General features: G+C 36.4%; 1 protein-coding gene across 1 annotated transcript in view; it reads right to left on the reverse strand.

The window, feature by feature from the left end:
- Positions 1-18,775, reverse strand: part of esco1 (establishment of sister chromatid cohesion N-acetyltransferase 1) — a 45,045-nt gene that overhangs the window by 15,169 nt on the left and 11,101 nt on the right. Inside the window, exon 3 of the mRNA XM_028803663.2 lies at positions 4,855-4,945. Within this exon, the coding sequence (XP_028659496.2) occupies positions 4,855-4,945 (91 nt within the window). The remainder of the gene's footprint in view (positions 1-4,854; positions 4,946-18,775) is intronic.

The raw sequence follows: 18,775 nt of genomic DNA on the forward strand, positions 1-18,775 counted from the left end.
TTTTTCTACCACATCTTGTCCTTCCCTTCGCCTCTCTATTAATGTGCTTGGACACAGAGCTCTGTGAACAGCCAGCCTCTTTAGCAATGACCTTTTGTGTCTTGCCCTCCTTGTGCAAGGTGTCAATGGTCGTCTTTTGGACAACTGTCAAGTCAGCAGTCTTCCCCATGATTGTGTAGCCTACAGAACTAGACTGAGAGACCATTTAAAGGCTTTTGCAGGTGTTTTGAGTTAATTAGCTGATTAGAGTGTGGCACCAGGTGTCTTCAATATTGAACCTTTTCACAATATTCTAATTTTCCGAGATACTGAATTTGGGACTTTCATTAGTTGTCAGTTATAATCATCAAAATTAAAAGAAATAAACATTTGAAATACATCAGTCTGTGTGTAATGAATGAATCTAATATACAAGATTCACTTTTTGAATGGAATTACTGAAATAAATCAACTTTGTCATGAGATTCTAATTTTATGACCAGCACCTGTATATTTTTTATATATATATATATATATAAATATATAAATAAATAAATAATATGCCAAGGAACCCAGAAGTACCTCACCTGTGTTTCAAGAGGTAAGTGTTTTCAAGTTTGGATTTTTTTTTTAATGATTGTACTTGTATTTCACATACACTTCTCTGCACAGTTATTATTATTGTTATAATGTTCATTTAACTTTATAGCATTATGCTCTAAACCTAGCACTACATCCACATCTTTGTTTGCCTACTACTGCTTAGTAATGCTCTGCTTAACGAGTGCTGCCCCCTACTTTGAGTTGTTAATTGCATTGTGGTTCTCAACTCGGCTCATTACTGCTCCTTACTGGAGACTTAGGGCACAGTTGCTCAAACATCAGTGCAAGTGTCAGCCCTCATGTGCAGCCCTTCTTGTGTAAAGACTGGGAATCTACTTGTGCGAGTCCAATGAGCAAAGCAATAGTCACTCCTACTTGAATAAAGTACTGTTCTTTGTTTTGCCGTCAATGTGTTTCAAAAATACATTCCCATTATTAACAAAAGACTAGGGGGCTTTACTCGCTAAACCCTGTGTTTGATTTTTCGTATACACACTTTTAAGATTTTTTTTTCTTTGAATTGTTGCTATTTCATTAGTTTCACTTTTATTTCAGAATTTATGTAAAAACAATACTTGGAATTGTTCAAGTCCAAATATGCTGAATCTTTTAAATGAGGTCAGTGAGACATGTGTTTAATGACTTTGTCAGGTTAGAGATAATGAAAACTGGAATTCAAAAGAACCCAAAAAAACGTAGGCGCGAAACACATGCAGAGCAAGTACAGAATATGAAAACAGAAAAAAAAAAAAACTAAAGTGTCAAAAAAAAAAAAAAAAAAAAAAAAAAACATTGCATTAGCGCAAAAAAAGAGAAATTATTATTAGTCGGAGAAATAAACTAAAAGGCGAATAGAGATCGAATATATGGACACAGGTGATATGTCAGAAGTATGTAAATATTGCAAGGCTTTGAAGTTTAAGTCAGAGAATTTCAAAAATGTGTTTTACCTCACATGCATTTATTGGTTAATTTGCAAAAAAAAAATTATTAACTGATGATGTTGTAGATCGCTTTGTCTGTGCTGAAATTTCAAACAGAAACCTATCCTGAATGATCTCTAACCTGCTCTGCATGTGTTTGGCCCTTTTGTTTTGTAACCTCTTTATGACATTTTACTTTGTTTTCTACTCTGTCTTTTATCTCTCTCTGACCTCGCTTTGTCCTGCTTTTCATTCCCCCCCCCCAATGACACCTGGTCCGTGGTGATTATTTTCCCTTTTTCGAGTAATAATTTCTGTTTGTTTGCGCTACTGCAATCTTTACTTTCTTTTTTTATACTTTCTAATTTTCCTACTTTCATATTCTTTAACTTTCTCCACATTTGAATCACACATACATTTTTTTTTTTTGGAGCCTTTCGAATTGCACTGCTTTCATAATCTGCTCTGCATGTGCATAGCACCAACGTTTGTCAACGTCTTTATGAAGTTCTACTTTGTCTTTTAATTCTGAGCATGATTGGACGTGCTTTGTTTCAATTCCACTTGTTACAGGCTGATAATTACTTGCCTTATTTTCTGAATTTGCACCTAGATTATTTTTTCTTTTTTCTTTCCAATGCTTTTGAGTCTGTTTTCTCCGCGCTGCTTTCTTTTTCGCTTATTCGTTGACATTTCATTTATAATGTATTGTCCTTATACGCTTTATATGCGCTGAGACCCTGGATCTGTATGTGCTCAAATCCTTCACAAGACTGAATGTTTTGCTGCCCCGTTGTCCTATTTGATAGATTGTAAGTAGGACGTGTCTTGCAAGAATCTCATGTTCTACGTCATCGTGAGACGGTCCTGGGTCAATCTCTTGGCACAATGTCTCATGTTTACCGTCCCAGCAAGACGCACTGTGGCAAGTCTCTGGTCTCGCTGGTCTTTTAAATGTCTTCCGAGAAGATCACGTATTGTAGCCTTGCTTTTGCTTTCCAGGATTTTTTTTTTTTTTTAATATAATAGAGAGATGTTTCTCTTGCTCCTTTACCAGGAGAAGAAGAGACCCAGACAACCTTTGTGTGCTGTATCAAGCCACCACGTCAGACACTCTCTTCTGCTCTGGCTTGTGGAACTGCTAGTCTGTGGTCAACAAAGCAGACTTTACTCCAGCTTTCGCCACCCAAAGGGGTCTCCCAAGTGGTGGCTCTGATACAGACAAGGATTCAACCAGAAAACATGGTAACACTGACAGCACTTTCCTCCGCTTTCAACTTCTACCACTCCTGCCACTCCACTGGTAGGGATGGGGGGGGGGCAGGTTTTCTTACATCTAAGATCTGGAAATTCTACCAAGATGATCTGCAAATGATCCAGAATGTAACCAGCCAAGACGGGCACATGTCACTCCTCTCTTCAGCTCGCCACACTGGCTCCCTGTAGCAGCATATTAAGTTCAAATCCCTGATGCTTGCCTAGAGAGTAGTCCGTGCTATGTTCCTTCTCGCCCATTCAGTTCTACCAGTGAACAGCGTCTGGTGATGCCACCTCTGAATGGTATCGTGTATCAATTCAGACTCTATTCCTATGTCGTTCCGAGTTTGTGGAACAGGCTACCCACATCCATCCATACTGCTGACTCCCTCAATGTATTTAACACCAGAATCCCTGACGCCTACGAAAAAAACTCATAATCACGGGCCACATTGAATGCCTTCGCACCTCTCCATCTGCATCTTTTCTCTTGTAAATGTGTCAATCAGCACAAGTGGCAAGCAGCCAGCTATCCCACCCCCATCAACGGAGCTCAACTCAGACAAAAAGTTCTCCCAGCTCAAGGCTCCTTATCTGTGTGTGAGGTTCCGGAGTTGTACAGGGTAAATAATACAGTATATCGTTATTTGGAACACATGCATTTCACGTGTTCTGTGTCTACAAAGATCTGGGTAAGTGTAGGATGAAAAGAAATGCGAGGCAAGAAATGTTGAATACATATTTAAAAGCAAAAACTTTTTCCATGTTATACTAATAATGACATGAAGTGTATAATGTGTGAAGATTTTAGTCCAAATATCAAATAAACACGTGCACTTTTATTCAAGAATATAACCAAAGAAAAAAAAATCCTTCAATTTACATGTTGCTGTCAATGAGTTACAAACCCAAACTCAAATGTCAATCAACAGAAAGTTAACACATATTCTTGGATGGTATTACTTAGGTGGAAGTTCCCGTCGGACTTTATGGTGCCAAGCAGAGTTGTGTTGCAGGTGCAGCAGTCTATTAGCCAGCAAAAGTGCTGTGAAGAATCTGTCTGTTGTTAAGGTTCTGCCTTTATCAAGTCATGGGATATTGTATCTTTGATTGCCAGTACAACAAATAATTCTGAGCAGGCATCAACCACAGTACAAACTGTGGTCATCGCTGCTCTTATGAAAAGAATGGTGTTAAACACAATCAACTCAGAGAAGGAGAGGCAAGGTCGTTGTACGACGTGAACGTCACTGAGAGAATAAAACTGAATAATAATAATAATTTTAAAAAAGCGCTAACTTTTACAAGTAGCCAAAATTTACACCAGGTGTTACAGTCTCAAATCAAATGCATCTTTTTTTTTTTTTTTTTTTTTATAGTAATAATAGTAATAGCAGCTCACTACTGAAAACACGGAGCACCAGGACTCGAACCGGCAACCTTTCAGTTATAAGGCAGCAGTTCTTACCTCTGCACTATCCACTGCTTTAGGAGAATTTTACTGATTTAAAACTGGTAAAATTATTATTATTATTTATTTTTTTTTAAATAACGTGATTTTAACATGGAACACACCATTTTTTTAACTTATTACTACTATATCTTTTTCATTTGTCTCTTGCTGACAAAAAAGGCAACAGGGACAAAAGGTGCAATAATTTAAATGTGGTATATTATTAATTCTTGTCATTTTTCAACAAACAGTATAGCCTTTAATGTTTTACCACTTTGTAACGAATGTCAGATTGACGATAGTATAACTAAATGTTGCAACTATATGCTAAAAAAAATCCCGTCAAAATGAATGACATAGTTTAAACATTCATTTTCAATCAATAGTTTAGGTTATACTTTTTACCATTTAGTACAGAAGATGTTAGATAATTTAAGCGAAAATTTGGCAAAAAAAAAAAAAAACTTTATCCAAGGTTTCCCTCTAATGGAAACCTACAATTTCCCAAATCCATTATATGCATAACCTCACCGTTCGCCTGGTATGGAGCAAGTTGAGGGCGGACATTTAGTTGCCTCGATGTTCTTAATTCCCTGGAAATAAAAACATGTAGAAATAAAAATAAAATAAGGTACTCACTATCTGAAGATGGTTTCTTTGGAGTTTCTTTCAGTTTCAAACATACAGAGAAGCCTCCATCAAGGGAACTTTCTGGAAAGGAGTTTACATCCTGATAGGGAACAGTTAAAAATAAAACTTAAGTATATTTAAATTCAAATACAGTAGCACAAAATACTAGCACTTATTCTACCTCCACCTGTGTAGTTTGATGCCTGTATTCTAAAATAGGAGTGGTTTGGTTCTCATTTTATGTCACAGTTTCAAAAATGCTCCAAGCAAATCACATACTCTGGTTTAAAATAAATAAAAATACACATATTACTTATACACACACATTCTCTCTCTATTTTTTATATACAAATGCAATGAATACAAATACACAAGTGTGTGTGTGTGTGTGTGTGTATATTATATATATATATCTATAATAATAAAAGGCAAAGCCCTCACTGACTGACTCACTCACTCACTGACTGACTCACTCATCACTAATTCTCCAACTTCCCGTGTAGGTGGAAGGCTGAAATTTGGCAGGCTCATTCCTTACAGCTTACTTACAAAAGTTAGGCAGGTTTAATTTCGAAATTCAAAGCGTAATGGTCATAACTGGAACATATGTTTTGTCCATACACTGTAATGGAGGAGGCAGAGTCACGTATCGCGTCATCACGCCTCCTACGTAATCACGTGAACTAAAAACAAGGAAGACATTTACAGCACGAGTCACACGCGGGAACGAAGGTAAATGACGTTAATTTTTGACTGTCTTTTAATACTGTGTAAGCATACATATTAACACATGTGCAATTAAACGTGTGCATTTACGGGGTGATTTCTCAGGCTTAAAAGCTCACCTTTTATCAAACGCGGGAAGAAAGGTAACTGACGTTGTTCACTGTCTTTTAATACTGTGTAACCATACATATTAACACATGTCCAATTAAACGTGTGCATTTACGGGGTGATTTCTCAGGCTTAAAAGCTCGCCTTTTACTAAAAAGGTAAATGCAAAACTATTTTCAATCAGTTTATTGAAACGCTCCCGTTAAGGATTGCAATAACATATTCGCGAGATAAAAGAACGAAGTAGGGGGAAATGGAGGAACAGCCGCAAACAGCGAAGAGCAAAAAATTAATTAAACAATTGAGAACGGAGCGAGTTAAGCATACAAGCATGTTCATAAGGGAAACAAAGCACGGTGTAAAACGTAAGTTTCAATTAAGTTTATAGAAACGCTCCCGCTGCGGATTGCAATAACATATTCGCGAGATAAAAGTTTAATGAGAAGACACGAGGTATAAACGAACCACACGCCGTGGCGCAACGTTAGGAGCAACAGTTTCAACCATTCTATGATCTGCTTCTCGCAACTGAAAGACGGCACATGGCGGATGTTAGCCGACTTGCTGACCGCAACGTTAGGGGCTTCAACTATGGCGCTGACGCCACATCTCAGTGCCAACACTTTGCAGACTGTACTTAAAAGACACGCCCTCCTCACTGGACAGTTAAAAACACCAATCAAACTAACGATGACATCAAGTATTACCCAATCCAAAGTAGGAAAGGAGGCATCTTCATAAAATGCGTGTGGAATGATTTGCATGAGACGCTGCTTTAAAAAAAAAATGATAAAAAAAATACGGGATAAATCCCGTCCAGTATTGATTCAAAACGGGACGCGCAATTTCATTCTCAAACGCGGCACGATTCCGTATTTTAAAGGACGGGTGGCAACCCTACAGTGCCAGGTAACCACCCATACAATCAGATTGTGATTCAGACTAGGAATGCAATCAATGTAATTACCCCGATCTACATACAAGGCGAAAGTCTTGCAACATTCAAAGATGATCGTTTGGGATAAGTACACCATACAACATAAAAGAGCTTATGAAGCCTTGAACCGAAAAAAGCAAGATCCCAGAGATCGTAAAAAAAAAAAAAGGAGGTAATGTCGTTTTACTCGCTGTAGATTTTAGTCAAACATTACCAGTTATTCCACGAGGGAGACCAGCAGATGAACTCAACGCGTGTTTAAAATCCATGCTTCTCCCACGGTCGGTTATATGTCGCGTGTTCTCGGGTAGGTGCACCAAAAAATTTATACATTTAAGCATGTAATGGGCAAACAAAAAATGAGGTATACCCGAAGGCACTGCAGTAGTACTCAATGTAACTTTACTTCTTAAATGTTAATGTTTTACTGTTAAATAATTTATACGCTTCTTATATGTTGTTCAAATTCTTTTATCAAAATAACACTGACAGCGCAATGCACGATAACATGGAGTGAATACACCATACGCATCCGCCCACGGCTGCCCTGCTGTGCGCAGATAGGAGTTGATTCTACAATAAAATAAAATAAAGATAAAGAGAGTAAAACAATCATCACCTATAAAGCGTGTGTGTGTGTATATATGTGTATATATATATGTTGATATGTGGATGTGTATATGTGTGTATATATATATATATATATATGTAGATATGTATATATATGTGTATATGTATATGTATATATATGTTTATATGTGTGTGTGTGTATTTTATATATATAAAACACAGCAACACTCATAACAATGACAACACAATTACATTGACAATCATGTTACGTTATTTTTAAAATGTTTCCTTTTTTTTTCATTACCTCTTTAACACACTACTTCTCCGCTGCGAAGCGCGGGTATTTTGCTAGTATATATATATATATATATATATATATATATATATATATATATATGTATATATATACACACACACACACACACACACACAGTGGGGCAAAAAAGTATTTAGTCAGCTACCAATTGTGCAAGTTCTCCCACTTAAAAAGATGAGAGAGGCCTGTAATTTTCATCATAGGTATACCTCAACTATGAGAGACAAAATGAAAAAAAATCCAGAAAATCACATTGTCTGATTTTTAAAGAATTTATTTGCAAATTATGGTGGAAAATAAGTATTTGGTCACCTACAAACAAGCAAGATTTCTGGCTCTCACAGACCTGTAACTTCTTCTGGAAGAGGCTCCTCTGTCCTCCACTCGTTACCTGTATTAATGGCACCTGCTTGAAATCGTTATCAATATAAAAGACACCTGTCCACAACTTCAAACAGTCACACTCCAAACTCCACTATGGCCAAGACCAAAGAGCTGTCAAAGGACACCAGAACCAAAATTGTAGACCTGCACCAAGCTGGGAAGACTGAATCTGCAATAGGTAAGCAGCTTGGTGTGAAGAAATCAACTGTGGGAGCAATTATTAGAAAATGGAAGACATACAAGACCACTGATAATCTCCCTCGATCTGGGGCTCCACACAAGATCTCACCCCTGGGGGACCTAGTGAATGACCTGCAGAGAACTGGGACCAAAGTAACAAAGGTTACCATCAGTAACACACTATGCCGCCAGGGACTCAAATCCTGCAGTGCCAGACGTGTCCCCCTGCTTAAGCCAGTACATGTGCAGGCCCGTCTGAAGTTTGCTAGAAAGCATTTGGATGATCCAGAAGAGGATTGGGAGAATGTCATATGGTCAGATGAAAAAAACTCTAGTCGTGTTTGGAGGAGAAAGAATGCTGAGTTGCATCCAAAGAACACCATACCTACTGTAAAGCATGGGGGTGGAAACATCATGCTTTGGGGCTGTTTTTCTGCAAAGGGACCAGGACGACTGATCCGTGTAAAGGAAAGAATGAATGGGGCCATGTATCATCAGATTTTGAGTGAAAACCTCGTTTCATCAGCAAGGGCATTGAAGATGAAACGTGGCTGGGTCTTTCAGCATGACAATGATCCCAAACACACGCCCAGGTAACGAAGGAGTGGCTTTGTAAGAAGCATTTCAAGGTCCTGGAGTGGCCTAGCCAGTCTCCAGATCTCAACCCCATAGAAAATCTTTGGAGGGAGTTGAAAGTCCATGTTGCCCAGCGACAGCCCCAAAATATCACTGCTCTAGAGGAGATCTGCATGGAGGAATGGGCCAAAATACCAGCAACAGTGTGTGAAAACCTTGTGAAGACTTACAGAAAACGTTTGACCTCTGTCATTGCCAACAAAGGGTATATAACAAAGTATTGAGATGAACTTTTGTTATTGACCAAATACTTTTTTTCCACCATAATTTGCAAATAAATTCTTCAAAAATCAGACAATGTGATTTTCTGGATTTTTTTTTCTCATTTTGTCTTTCATAGTTGAGGTATACCTATGATGAAAAATTACAGGCCTCTCTCATCTTTTCAAGTGGGAGAACTTGCACAATTGGTGGCTGACTAAATACTTTTTTGCCCCACTGTGTGTGTGTGTGTGTATATATATATATATATATATATATATATACACACACAAACATCCGCCATGGTGCCCTCTTTCAGTTGCGAGAAGCAGATCATGGAATGTTGCATAGTTTACTGTCAAGTAATGCAAAGAGTACACAACACGTGTTTCACCCTCATTTTGGGTTCATCAGGCCCACTTTACTACACTCTACTGCTCCCCTCTCGAGGAATTGAACCTTGGATGTCAGCATCAGAGACGAAGCCCCTGTACACTGCGCCACAACACAACTCAGAAAAAAGTAATAAAAAAATCAAAGTTCCAATGCCTTTACATTTAAGTTTTTACACCCTGTACAATGAAGGTTTTAAAAATGCTAAGATCCATCACTTCCCAGATCATGCATAAAGGTAATGTGCCTTGAGCTGGCATTAGCCGAAGTCATACATACGATTGTATGGAGCCTGGAAAACATCTGAGAAGTTTATACTGGAGCCAGATAATTTTATGAAGAACTAACTGGAATGACTTCGGCTAATGCCAGGACAAGGCACATTACCTTGAAGATAGATACCTGTATATATAAGAAAGAGAGAGAACGAACATGTAACAAAGGTCCACAAGGAGCTAAGAACAGTTTAAAAGGATCTTACTGTTTAAACACACAAATCAGAGACATGGTATAAAAGTATTTTTTAAAGACATAGCATGAGAAAATGGAAAGTCCATCATTAAGACTATTAAATATGATGCCTCCATTTAAGAAAGCTGAATATGTCCTTATGCAAAACTGATGGTAAAGAAAAAAACATTTTTTCTTTTATTTTGAGAGGAGACTTCAGTCTTGCGAACAGTATGCAAAATGAATAAAATACATTAGGTGGGAGCAGTTACTGCCATACAGTTTCTACAGTTCCTTTAAAGGAGCAGCTTGGCATTTTTGAAGTCACTTATTTTTTCAGAATTGATGCATATATTAATTTGCCTCATAAAATGGTCTTCTAAAGTGAAGCATTTTTTTTTTTTTATAAATTTTAAAAATGCCTTGTCTGTTCTTGCTCCTTACAATGAGGCTTAAGTGTACACAACTTAAAATGTGAATAAAAAAAGCCTAATAATTTCCCAAACATATCCATTTTCCAAGCCAAAAATGTAAAAGTGGTGAACCACATATTGAGATGACATGCATATTGCAAAATGGATTGAGATTACCATGATTACAATATATATTCTGATTGCGAAGAAGTAACTTAGACTTGACAAATATCAGTCTTATCCTTTAAAGCTGCCGTTGTCCTCTTGGTATTCTTGCTCTAACAGGATACCTAGGTCTGGTGAGAACAAAGTGCACTTTTTCTTTTAACTGCAAAATATACTCCTCCCTCAAACTTGGGGATGACAAGACCATGTTATGGGGCTCCTTTAAAGATAAGGAGATATAAATAGTAAGATATTTTGATGGAAAATATATAAAATCTATAGTCTGCCCCCTTGCTCTCAAACATTTGCTCAGGTAAGATTCCCAAAGCTAGTATGTTGGTCTGTCAAGCAGAATTTTTAAAGTCAGTTGGGGGTTGCAAAGGAAAGAGTCTGGCACACCGTAAAGGAGTGCTTTTCAATATTTACAGAATATTGTGTGATTTGCATTTTACTGACTTGTAAATGTGCAAAAATGTCAGAGGTTTTTGAACAAGTATACTACATCATGAACAGTATTGTTTTCAATAACGTACATTTTTTAAACGTACTGTTTATAGAAGACTGAACTAATGTTCTTATTTGCCATTTTACCGACTTTTGAATGTGTGGCAATCTCTTACGACCTGAAGAGCATTCCAATCATTTTTAATATTTTAATTAAAAAAATACCCACTATTCCTCTGTCCAACCTCTCAGTTTGATGTGGATAATGAAAATTGTACTGAATATTGATACTTTTCAAAATTGGGAGTGTCATTATTGTGACAACCCCATCATGAACACTACACACAAAAACAAAGACACAATACAACAGAAGGTAAAATGTACTTCTAAGTCAGACATCAAATGAATGCAGGCAACATATGGCATGAAGCAAAAAAATACTTGGATTGAAAATTAAGTACTTACTTTTTTACAATACTTTAAGACAAAGCATTTTTTGCCAAAAATAATCTTTTGCTCTAACTTGAATAAATTAAAACACATTTAAAAACTGACTTCCCAATGAACCAGTTTTGTTCAAAACCAGCATGGTTTTCAATGTTGGAATTTCATGATTATAACACAAATGCCAGATTGGTTTACAATTAGGTGATTCATTCATACGCTGCATTAGACACATACAAAAGCGCAACTTGGGCAGGCAGGAATAATTCCATAAATGGCCAAACTGAACTCCTTCTATAAACATATGCAAATGTGCATTTAAAATTATTGGCACTACATACATTTTTTGACATGAGGCTCATGTTGTTCATTAGCTTGCGATTTTCTCAGTGAAGACTATTCAGTGCTCAAATACTGATAAAATTTACATGGAAATTAATTACAAGGAAAACAAATCCTGTGCATGCACTTCTGGTACATTAAAGGACATTACCTCTCTTTTTTTTTTACTTGTACAGCTTCACTGTAGCTCAGGCAGAAATGAGCTTTAGCCAGTCAGAACAGCACCAGCAAAGCAACTTTCTTTTCCACTTCCTCCTTAATACAATCAGCTTGTCAGTTCTAAATTCAATATACTATAATCATCAGTCAAGCACTTCAGTCAGCTGGATTTGAAGAGACCTTCAGTCTGCTAGAGTAGTTGACTTTAATATGATCTTGTTTGCAAAATGTAAGCTTCATATTATGGCCTTTCTATGCTGTACCACTATGAAAACTTAACATAAACACAAATGCTGGACTTGAATGTTAACAAATGATTTGGCATAAGATTCTCTGAAACAGTACTAGTGTCATCTATTGGAAGGCATTTTTATATGCATGTACTAATAAAATGCAGTATTTGTATTGTAACAGTATTTTAAGCATTTCCATAACTGCACCGATTCTTATACAAGGTACAATAATGAAAAAGATACTTTCTCATTGTGTACATACAAGAATAAAAAAAAAAACATAACACTCCACCGAAACGTTTCAGGCCTGATCCTCTACAAAATATAACACCCTCAATACCCAGTACAGCTTCCAAAGGTGACAAATGCAAACACAGAATTTTTCCCATAGATGAAGATGAATAGAAATGCCTTTAATAAAATGCTAAAGCTGCTGTTGTGACATTCAGCTATGGAGGGGAAAAAAAGGTGGTTATTAATAAGGACTAACTATATCTTATACTGTTCCACTAATTTTAGTTTTCTCCACCAACATGTAGTACTAGGGTGTTGTACCATGTTAGCCATTATGAATGTAGATTACATCTTGCTTGAAGAAGGGGCCCGAGTTGCCTCAAAAGCTTGCATATTGTAATCTTTTTAGTTAGCCAATAAAAGGTGTCATTTTGCTTGGCTTTTCTCCACCAACATGCAGAATTACCTTTCTTAAATACAAGTATGGTCCATCACAAGTCATAAGGTTCTAAACATGAAAACATACAGCATACTGTAGTTCTCAAATTACTTCATTTACTCTACTGAAATTGCATATAAAAATTGATCAAGTTTTAGTGACCGACAATGTATAATGCATAATATGGTTTACAACATAACATAAATCATGTATTAAAAAAATATTGATTTCCTTTTTGTATCTAGAAAAATAATAAGCTGCAGTATACTGTTAATACATTGGGGGAAAAAAAAAATCAAACATTCACTATAGTTTTAATTTACTCATTAGTAAAATTTTGATTTTGGATACAGTAAATTAACTGGTTGCAGATGCACATAACCCAGAACTTTATTTTTGACAGTTTTTTTAAGTTTAATTTAATAAAAGATACTAAAATAAATCAGTGAACTGTGTAAGTCAATTACAAAATACCTGGGCCAAAAAAAATTGTGGGAAAAAAAAAAAAAAAAAAAAAAAAAAAAAAAAAAAAATCTTTTGCTATCTGAAAGAATTTTCCATTGTGAACTTGGATGAGGATGAGGGTTCTACCTCTGTTATAGTACATCTGTATTTGAAAACTAACAGTGTCAGATCGGGAGGAACGTGAACACGACTGAGAGAATAAAACTGAATAAAAAAAAAAAACACTGGTCATGTGATGGTCATGGGCAACTTATATAACAGTAAAATGATTTTGATAAATGTTTATGCACCCAATGTTGATGATAAGGAATTCATGCAAAATCTATTTGCATCCATTCCCAATGTGAACACTCATAAAATTATAATGGCTGGGGACTTTAATTGTGTTTTAAATCCACTCTTAGATTGGACTCCTGTGACAGGGGGGACGACGTCTAATACTGCAAAGATAATTACACAGTTTTTAAATGATCACAACTTATCAGACCCCTGGAGGTTTCTTAACCCAAACTCAAGAACATATTCGTTCTACTCACCAGTGCATTATAGCTACTCAAGAATTGATTATTTTTTTTATAGATAATAATTTCCTGCCTACAATTAAATCATGCAAATATGACACAATTGTTATCTCTGACCATGCCCCTCTAGTCTTGGAGCTAAAATCAATAAGCCCCTCATACTCACCTCGCAGATGGCGTCTTAACCCTCTTTTATTGGCAGACGAGAAATGCACAGAATTTATATCCAAACAAATCAGTTTCTTCCTAGAGACAAACACGTCCACAGAGGTTTCTGCAGGAACACTCTGGGAAACTCTAAAGGCCTTCTTAAGAGGCCAGATTATTTCATATCTTTCCCATAGAAATAAATTAGAAACCAAGAAAGTGTCAGAGCTAAGAAATGAAATTACTAGAATAGATGAAGAACAAGCCAGGCGTCCAAGTGAAGCTCTCCACAGGAAAAGGCAGGCCCTGCATACAGAACTTAACATCTTAACAACTAAAGAAACTGAACAACTTATTTATAAGTCTAGACAGCATTACTATGAACACGGAGAAAAAGCTAATAAGCTTTTAGCTCAACAAATTCATAAACAAGAAGTTCACAATGCAATACCAGTAATCACCAACAAGAATGGAGAAGAAATCATCGACCATAATAAAATAATGCACACATTTAGAGATTACTATAAGTCTTTATATTCCACTGAGCCCAAAGAAGACAACACGCAATCTAATGCATTTCTGGATAATTTACAAATACCACAAATAGATGCTTTAAGTGCTGAGGAACTGGATAAACCTCTAACGCTAACAGAATTACTAGACGCTATAAAGTCACTACAAAGCGGGAAATCATCAGGCCCTGATGGTTACCCCGTAGAGTTTTATAAGAAATTCTCCACTCAGCTAGCTCCACTCTTATTGGTAACATTTACAGAAGCTAAAGACCACCAAATACTACCTCAAACATTTCGACAAGCATTAATCACCGTCTTTCCTAAACAAAATAAGGACTTGTTACAATGCGCATCATATAGACCAATTTCACTCCTGAATAATGATGTTAAGATACTCTCAAAAATCCTAGCTAGAAGGATGGAGAAAGTGCTGCCCTCGGTAATATCACAAGATCAAACTGGATTTATTAAAGGCCGACATCTATCTTCAAATCTCCGACGCTTGTTTAATGTTATATATTCACCAGCAAAATCAAACACCCCAGAGATATTACTATCATTAGACGCAGAAAAGGCATTTGACATGATCGAATGGAATTACCTTTTCACTGCACTGGAGAAATTTGGGTTTGGCCCAAATATTTGTGCTTGGATCAAACTACTGTATACCAGTTCAGAAGTTTCAGTTTGTATTAATAAAATTTGCTCAGACTACTTTAAACTAGAACGTGGTACCAGACAAGGATGTCCCTTGTCGCCACTGTTGTTTGCAATCGCTATTGAACCACTGGCGGTTCGCTGCCGAAATTCTTATCAGATAAAGGGGATTGTCAGAGAAGGACTGGAACAGAAAATTTCTCTATATGCAGATGATATGGTCTTATATATATCGGACCCAGAAAACACTGTCCCTGCTGTTTTAACAGCACTAACAGAATTTCAAAAGATATCTGGTCTTAGAATTAATCTGAATAAAAGTATACTCTTTCCAGTGAACTCACAAGCATATAATATTAGATTAGACACCCTACCTTTTACCATAGCAGATCAGTTTAAATACCTAGGGGTAAATATCACAAGTAAACATAAAGCTCTTTATCAACAAAATTTTGGCGTCTGTATGGAAAAAATTAAGCAAGACTTGCATAGATGGTCAACCCTTCATCTCACTCTAGCCGGAAGAATTAACATTGTTAAGATGAATATCCTTCCTAAACTTCTCTTTTTATTTCAAAACATTTCAATATATATCAATAAATCGTTTTTTAAACAGTTAGATTCAATAATAACCTCATTCATTTGGAACTCAAAACACCCACGTATCCGAAGAGCGACCCTACAAAGACCTCAGGCAGAAGGTGGCATGGCTTTACCTAATTTTCAGTTTTATTACTGGGCAGCAAACATACAAGCCATAAAAACCTGGACACAAATAAATGCACATACCCAGGCTTGGTCTGCAATAGAAGTAAAATCCTGTAGTACTTCTTTATATTCCCTGCTCTGCTCTCCAATAAATGAAAGTTATCGCAAATATACTAATAACCCAATTGTGCTTTACTCACTCAGAATATGGAACCAAATTAGGAAGCATTTTAAGATGGAAAATCTTTTATCAGTGGCACCTCTGCAAGGGAACCACCTCTTTCAACCTTCGCAAGTATATCCAGTTTTTAATACCTGGAAAAGTTTTGGGATTAAAATGCTCAGAGATCTTTATATAGACAACATATTTACATCTTTTGAACAATTACGTTCAAAATTTAACCTCCCAGCTACACATTTCTTTTACTATCTTCAAATTAGAAATTTTGTAAAACAGAAATTGCCCGATTTCCCCCACCTTGCACCCTCCACAATGCTGGAAAAAATACTGCTCAATTCCGAGGAAACAAACACTATTGCCGCAATATATAAAATCTTATTAGAGTCCCTACCTTTCAAAGACCCAAGAGGACATTGGGAAGAAGATCTCTTAATCAATATATCAGAAAAGGAGTGGAAGGTAGCAAAGCAGAGAATTCACTCGAGTTCTATATGCGCAAAGCATAGAATTATTCAACTAAAAATTATATATCGAGCTCATCTGTCTCGCTTAAAACTGTCCAAAATGTTTCCAGGCCAGGATCCAACCTGCGAGCGCTGCAACCAAGCTCCTGCCTCACTGGGTCACATGTTCTGGGCCTGCACCAAACTAACATCATTTTGGACAAAAATTTTTAAGTGCCTCTCAGACAGCCTTAGTATCACAATCCCTCCTAACCCACTAACAGCTGTGTTTGGTGTCCTTCCAGATGGACTGGAATTGGAGAAGGACAAGCAAACGGTGATTGCATTCACTACACTCTTGGCACGCAGACTTATTTTGTTAAATTGGAAGAATCCTAATTCTCCTCTTATAAGTCAGTGGGAAACCGATGTTTTATATTATTTGAAATTGGAAAAAATCAAATTTTCAGTTAGAGGATCTGTACAAAATTTTTTCAAAACATGGCAGGATTTAATCAATATTATTTTAGAATAAGAGAAATAACTATTATTGCATTTAACTCCCTTCTCCATCTCTTATTTATATAGATATTTACTTCTCCCCTTCTTTTGTCTAATGTTGCCTTATTAAAAAGCTTAAAGAAATTTTCCTTTAGCTAAGCTCTCCTTCTCAGGGGTGGGGTTTGATTTGTTTTCAAATTTGTTGGGTTATAAATTGATCTGTTTGTATGGAATGATTACAATGAAAATTAATAAAATAAAAAAATATATTTGAAAAAAAAAAAAAAAAAAAACACTAACCTTTACAAGTACCATACATTTGCACCGGCTGTTACAGACTCAAATCAAATGTATGTTTTTATTGTATAACAGCAACAATAAGAGCAGCTCACTACTCAAAAAGTTTATTTTGAGACACGGGGAAGCTCAAACCGGCGACCCTCTGAATAGCAGTCGGCAGCTCTTACCACTGTACTACCAAATAAGTCACAACAACAAGCCACACTAACCCGATTTCTTCTTCTTCGGTTATAGTCTTGAATAAAAGCGCACTTATTCTGTTATATTTATACCTTTTGTGAAAGTGCTTATTTGATATTTGGACTTCAGTCTTCACACATTACACACTTCATGTCTAGATTTTTTTGTTAGTACTAAAACATGGAAAAAGTTTGTCTTTTAGATATGTGTTCAACATTTCTTGCATTTCCTATCATCCTACACTTAACATGGATCTTTGTAGACACGGAGCACACGTGAAATGCATGTGTTCCAAATAACAATACATTTTTTAGCCTATACAGCTCTAGGTACTACTTCACTCTCTAATAAACCAGACTTGAACTGGGGGAGGTTTTTGCACTTTCTGCAGTGATGGGAGGATGGGATAGTAGACTGCTCGCTGCTTTGGCTTATCAACACATTTACAAGACAAAAGACACTGACGGAAAGGTGCAAGTGGATTTAAGGTGGGGCAGATTTACGAGTTTTTTCGTAAGCTTTGGTAATTCTAGTGTTATACACAGATAGTGCTTTTCTCACAACTCAAAGTGCTCTCCACACAGGGAGGAACCGGAAAGTGAACCCACAACCTCCTTACTGAAGACCTATAAAAGGTCAGAGTTGTGTCAATCTCAAAGCAGACTTTGTTTTGCCAATCTTACATTTAACTATGTGCTAAAAATGTCACAAAAAAATTCTAATTTCTTTAAAAAAAAAATCTCCAAATGGAAATCTCAGGAGGTGTTGGTTTAAAAAACAGTGCCTTCAGTTGTGCCTAGTAAATGTTTAGTACTTAACTGACCAAACAGACTAAAAAAAGAAATTTAATTCTTCAAAGGGCTATGGCAGAAAAGGTGGAGAACCTTTGGCCTATCAAATAATATTTTATCACATTTGTGTCCATAGTATGCTGCATTAACTTTGATTAATAGGTTTTCTTTTATCAAAAAATATGGTGTGTAACTGCACTTAGTGGTACACTTTTGCAGCATTATGTTTATATTAGTGGGAGGCTCAGAAACAAAACTTTCATGAAAATTAGTTTAGTAAATGATCCGAATATTACTGCTTCACAAAGAACTGTGCCACTGGACGCATACAGCAATAAGTGGCTTAAGCATACGGTGAGAACGTCCAAGTTCTTTTTGTTGTATTAACATTTTACCACTATTTTTCCCAAATTAATCTATATACTGTATAATTAAGTGTCCAATTTTCCTGAAGTCCACCATTTTCTCATAAATGTTTTGTGTTGTGCATATTTTCCAGTTCATTTACAGTATGACCCTATATAAATGGTCCAACTTTGAAGTTTTTTATGTCGACACACAAAACTCATTCAAGAGAAGGAACCAATACCCGTTAAAACCTCCCAAAACCCCCCTCAAATTGTAATTCACAAAATGAAAGTGCATGCTTAAATGTGATCAGAACTTCAAGGTAACCATCCCTCCTCACAGTCTCAATGCGACCGGGAAATGGCTTAATGGAGTTCCACACAATGACAAATCCCAACC

This window comes from Erpetoichthys calabaricus, chromosome 6, assembly GCF_900747795.2.
Source record: "Erpetoichthys calabaricus chromosome 6, fErpCal1.3, whole genome shotgun sequence".
NCBI lineage: Eukaryota > Metazoa > Chordata > Cladistia > Polypteriformes > Polypteridae > Erpetoichthys > Erpetoichthys calabaricus.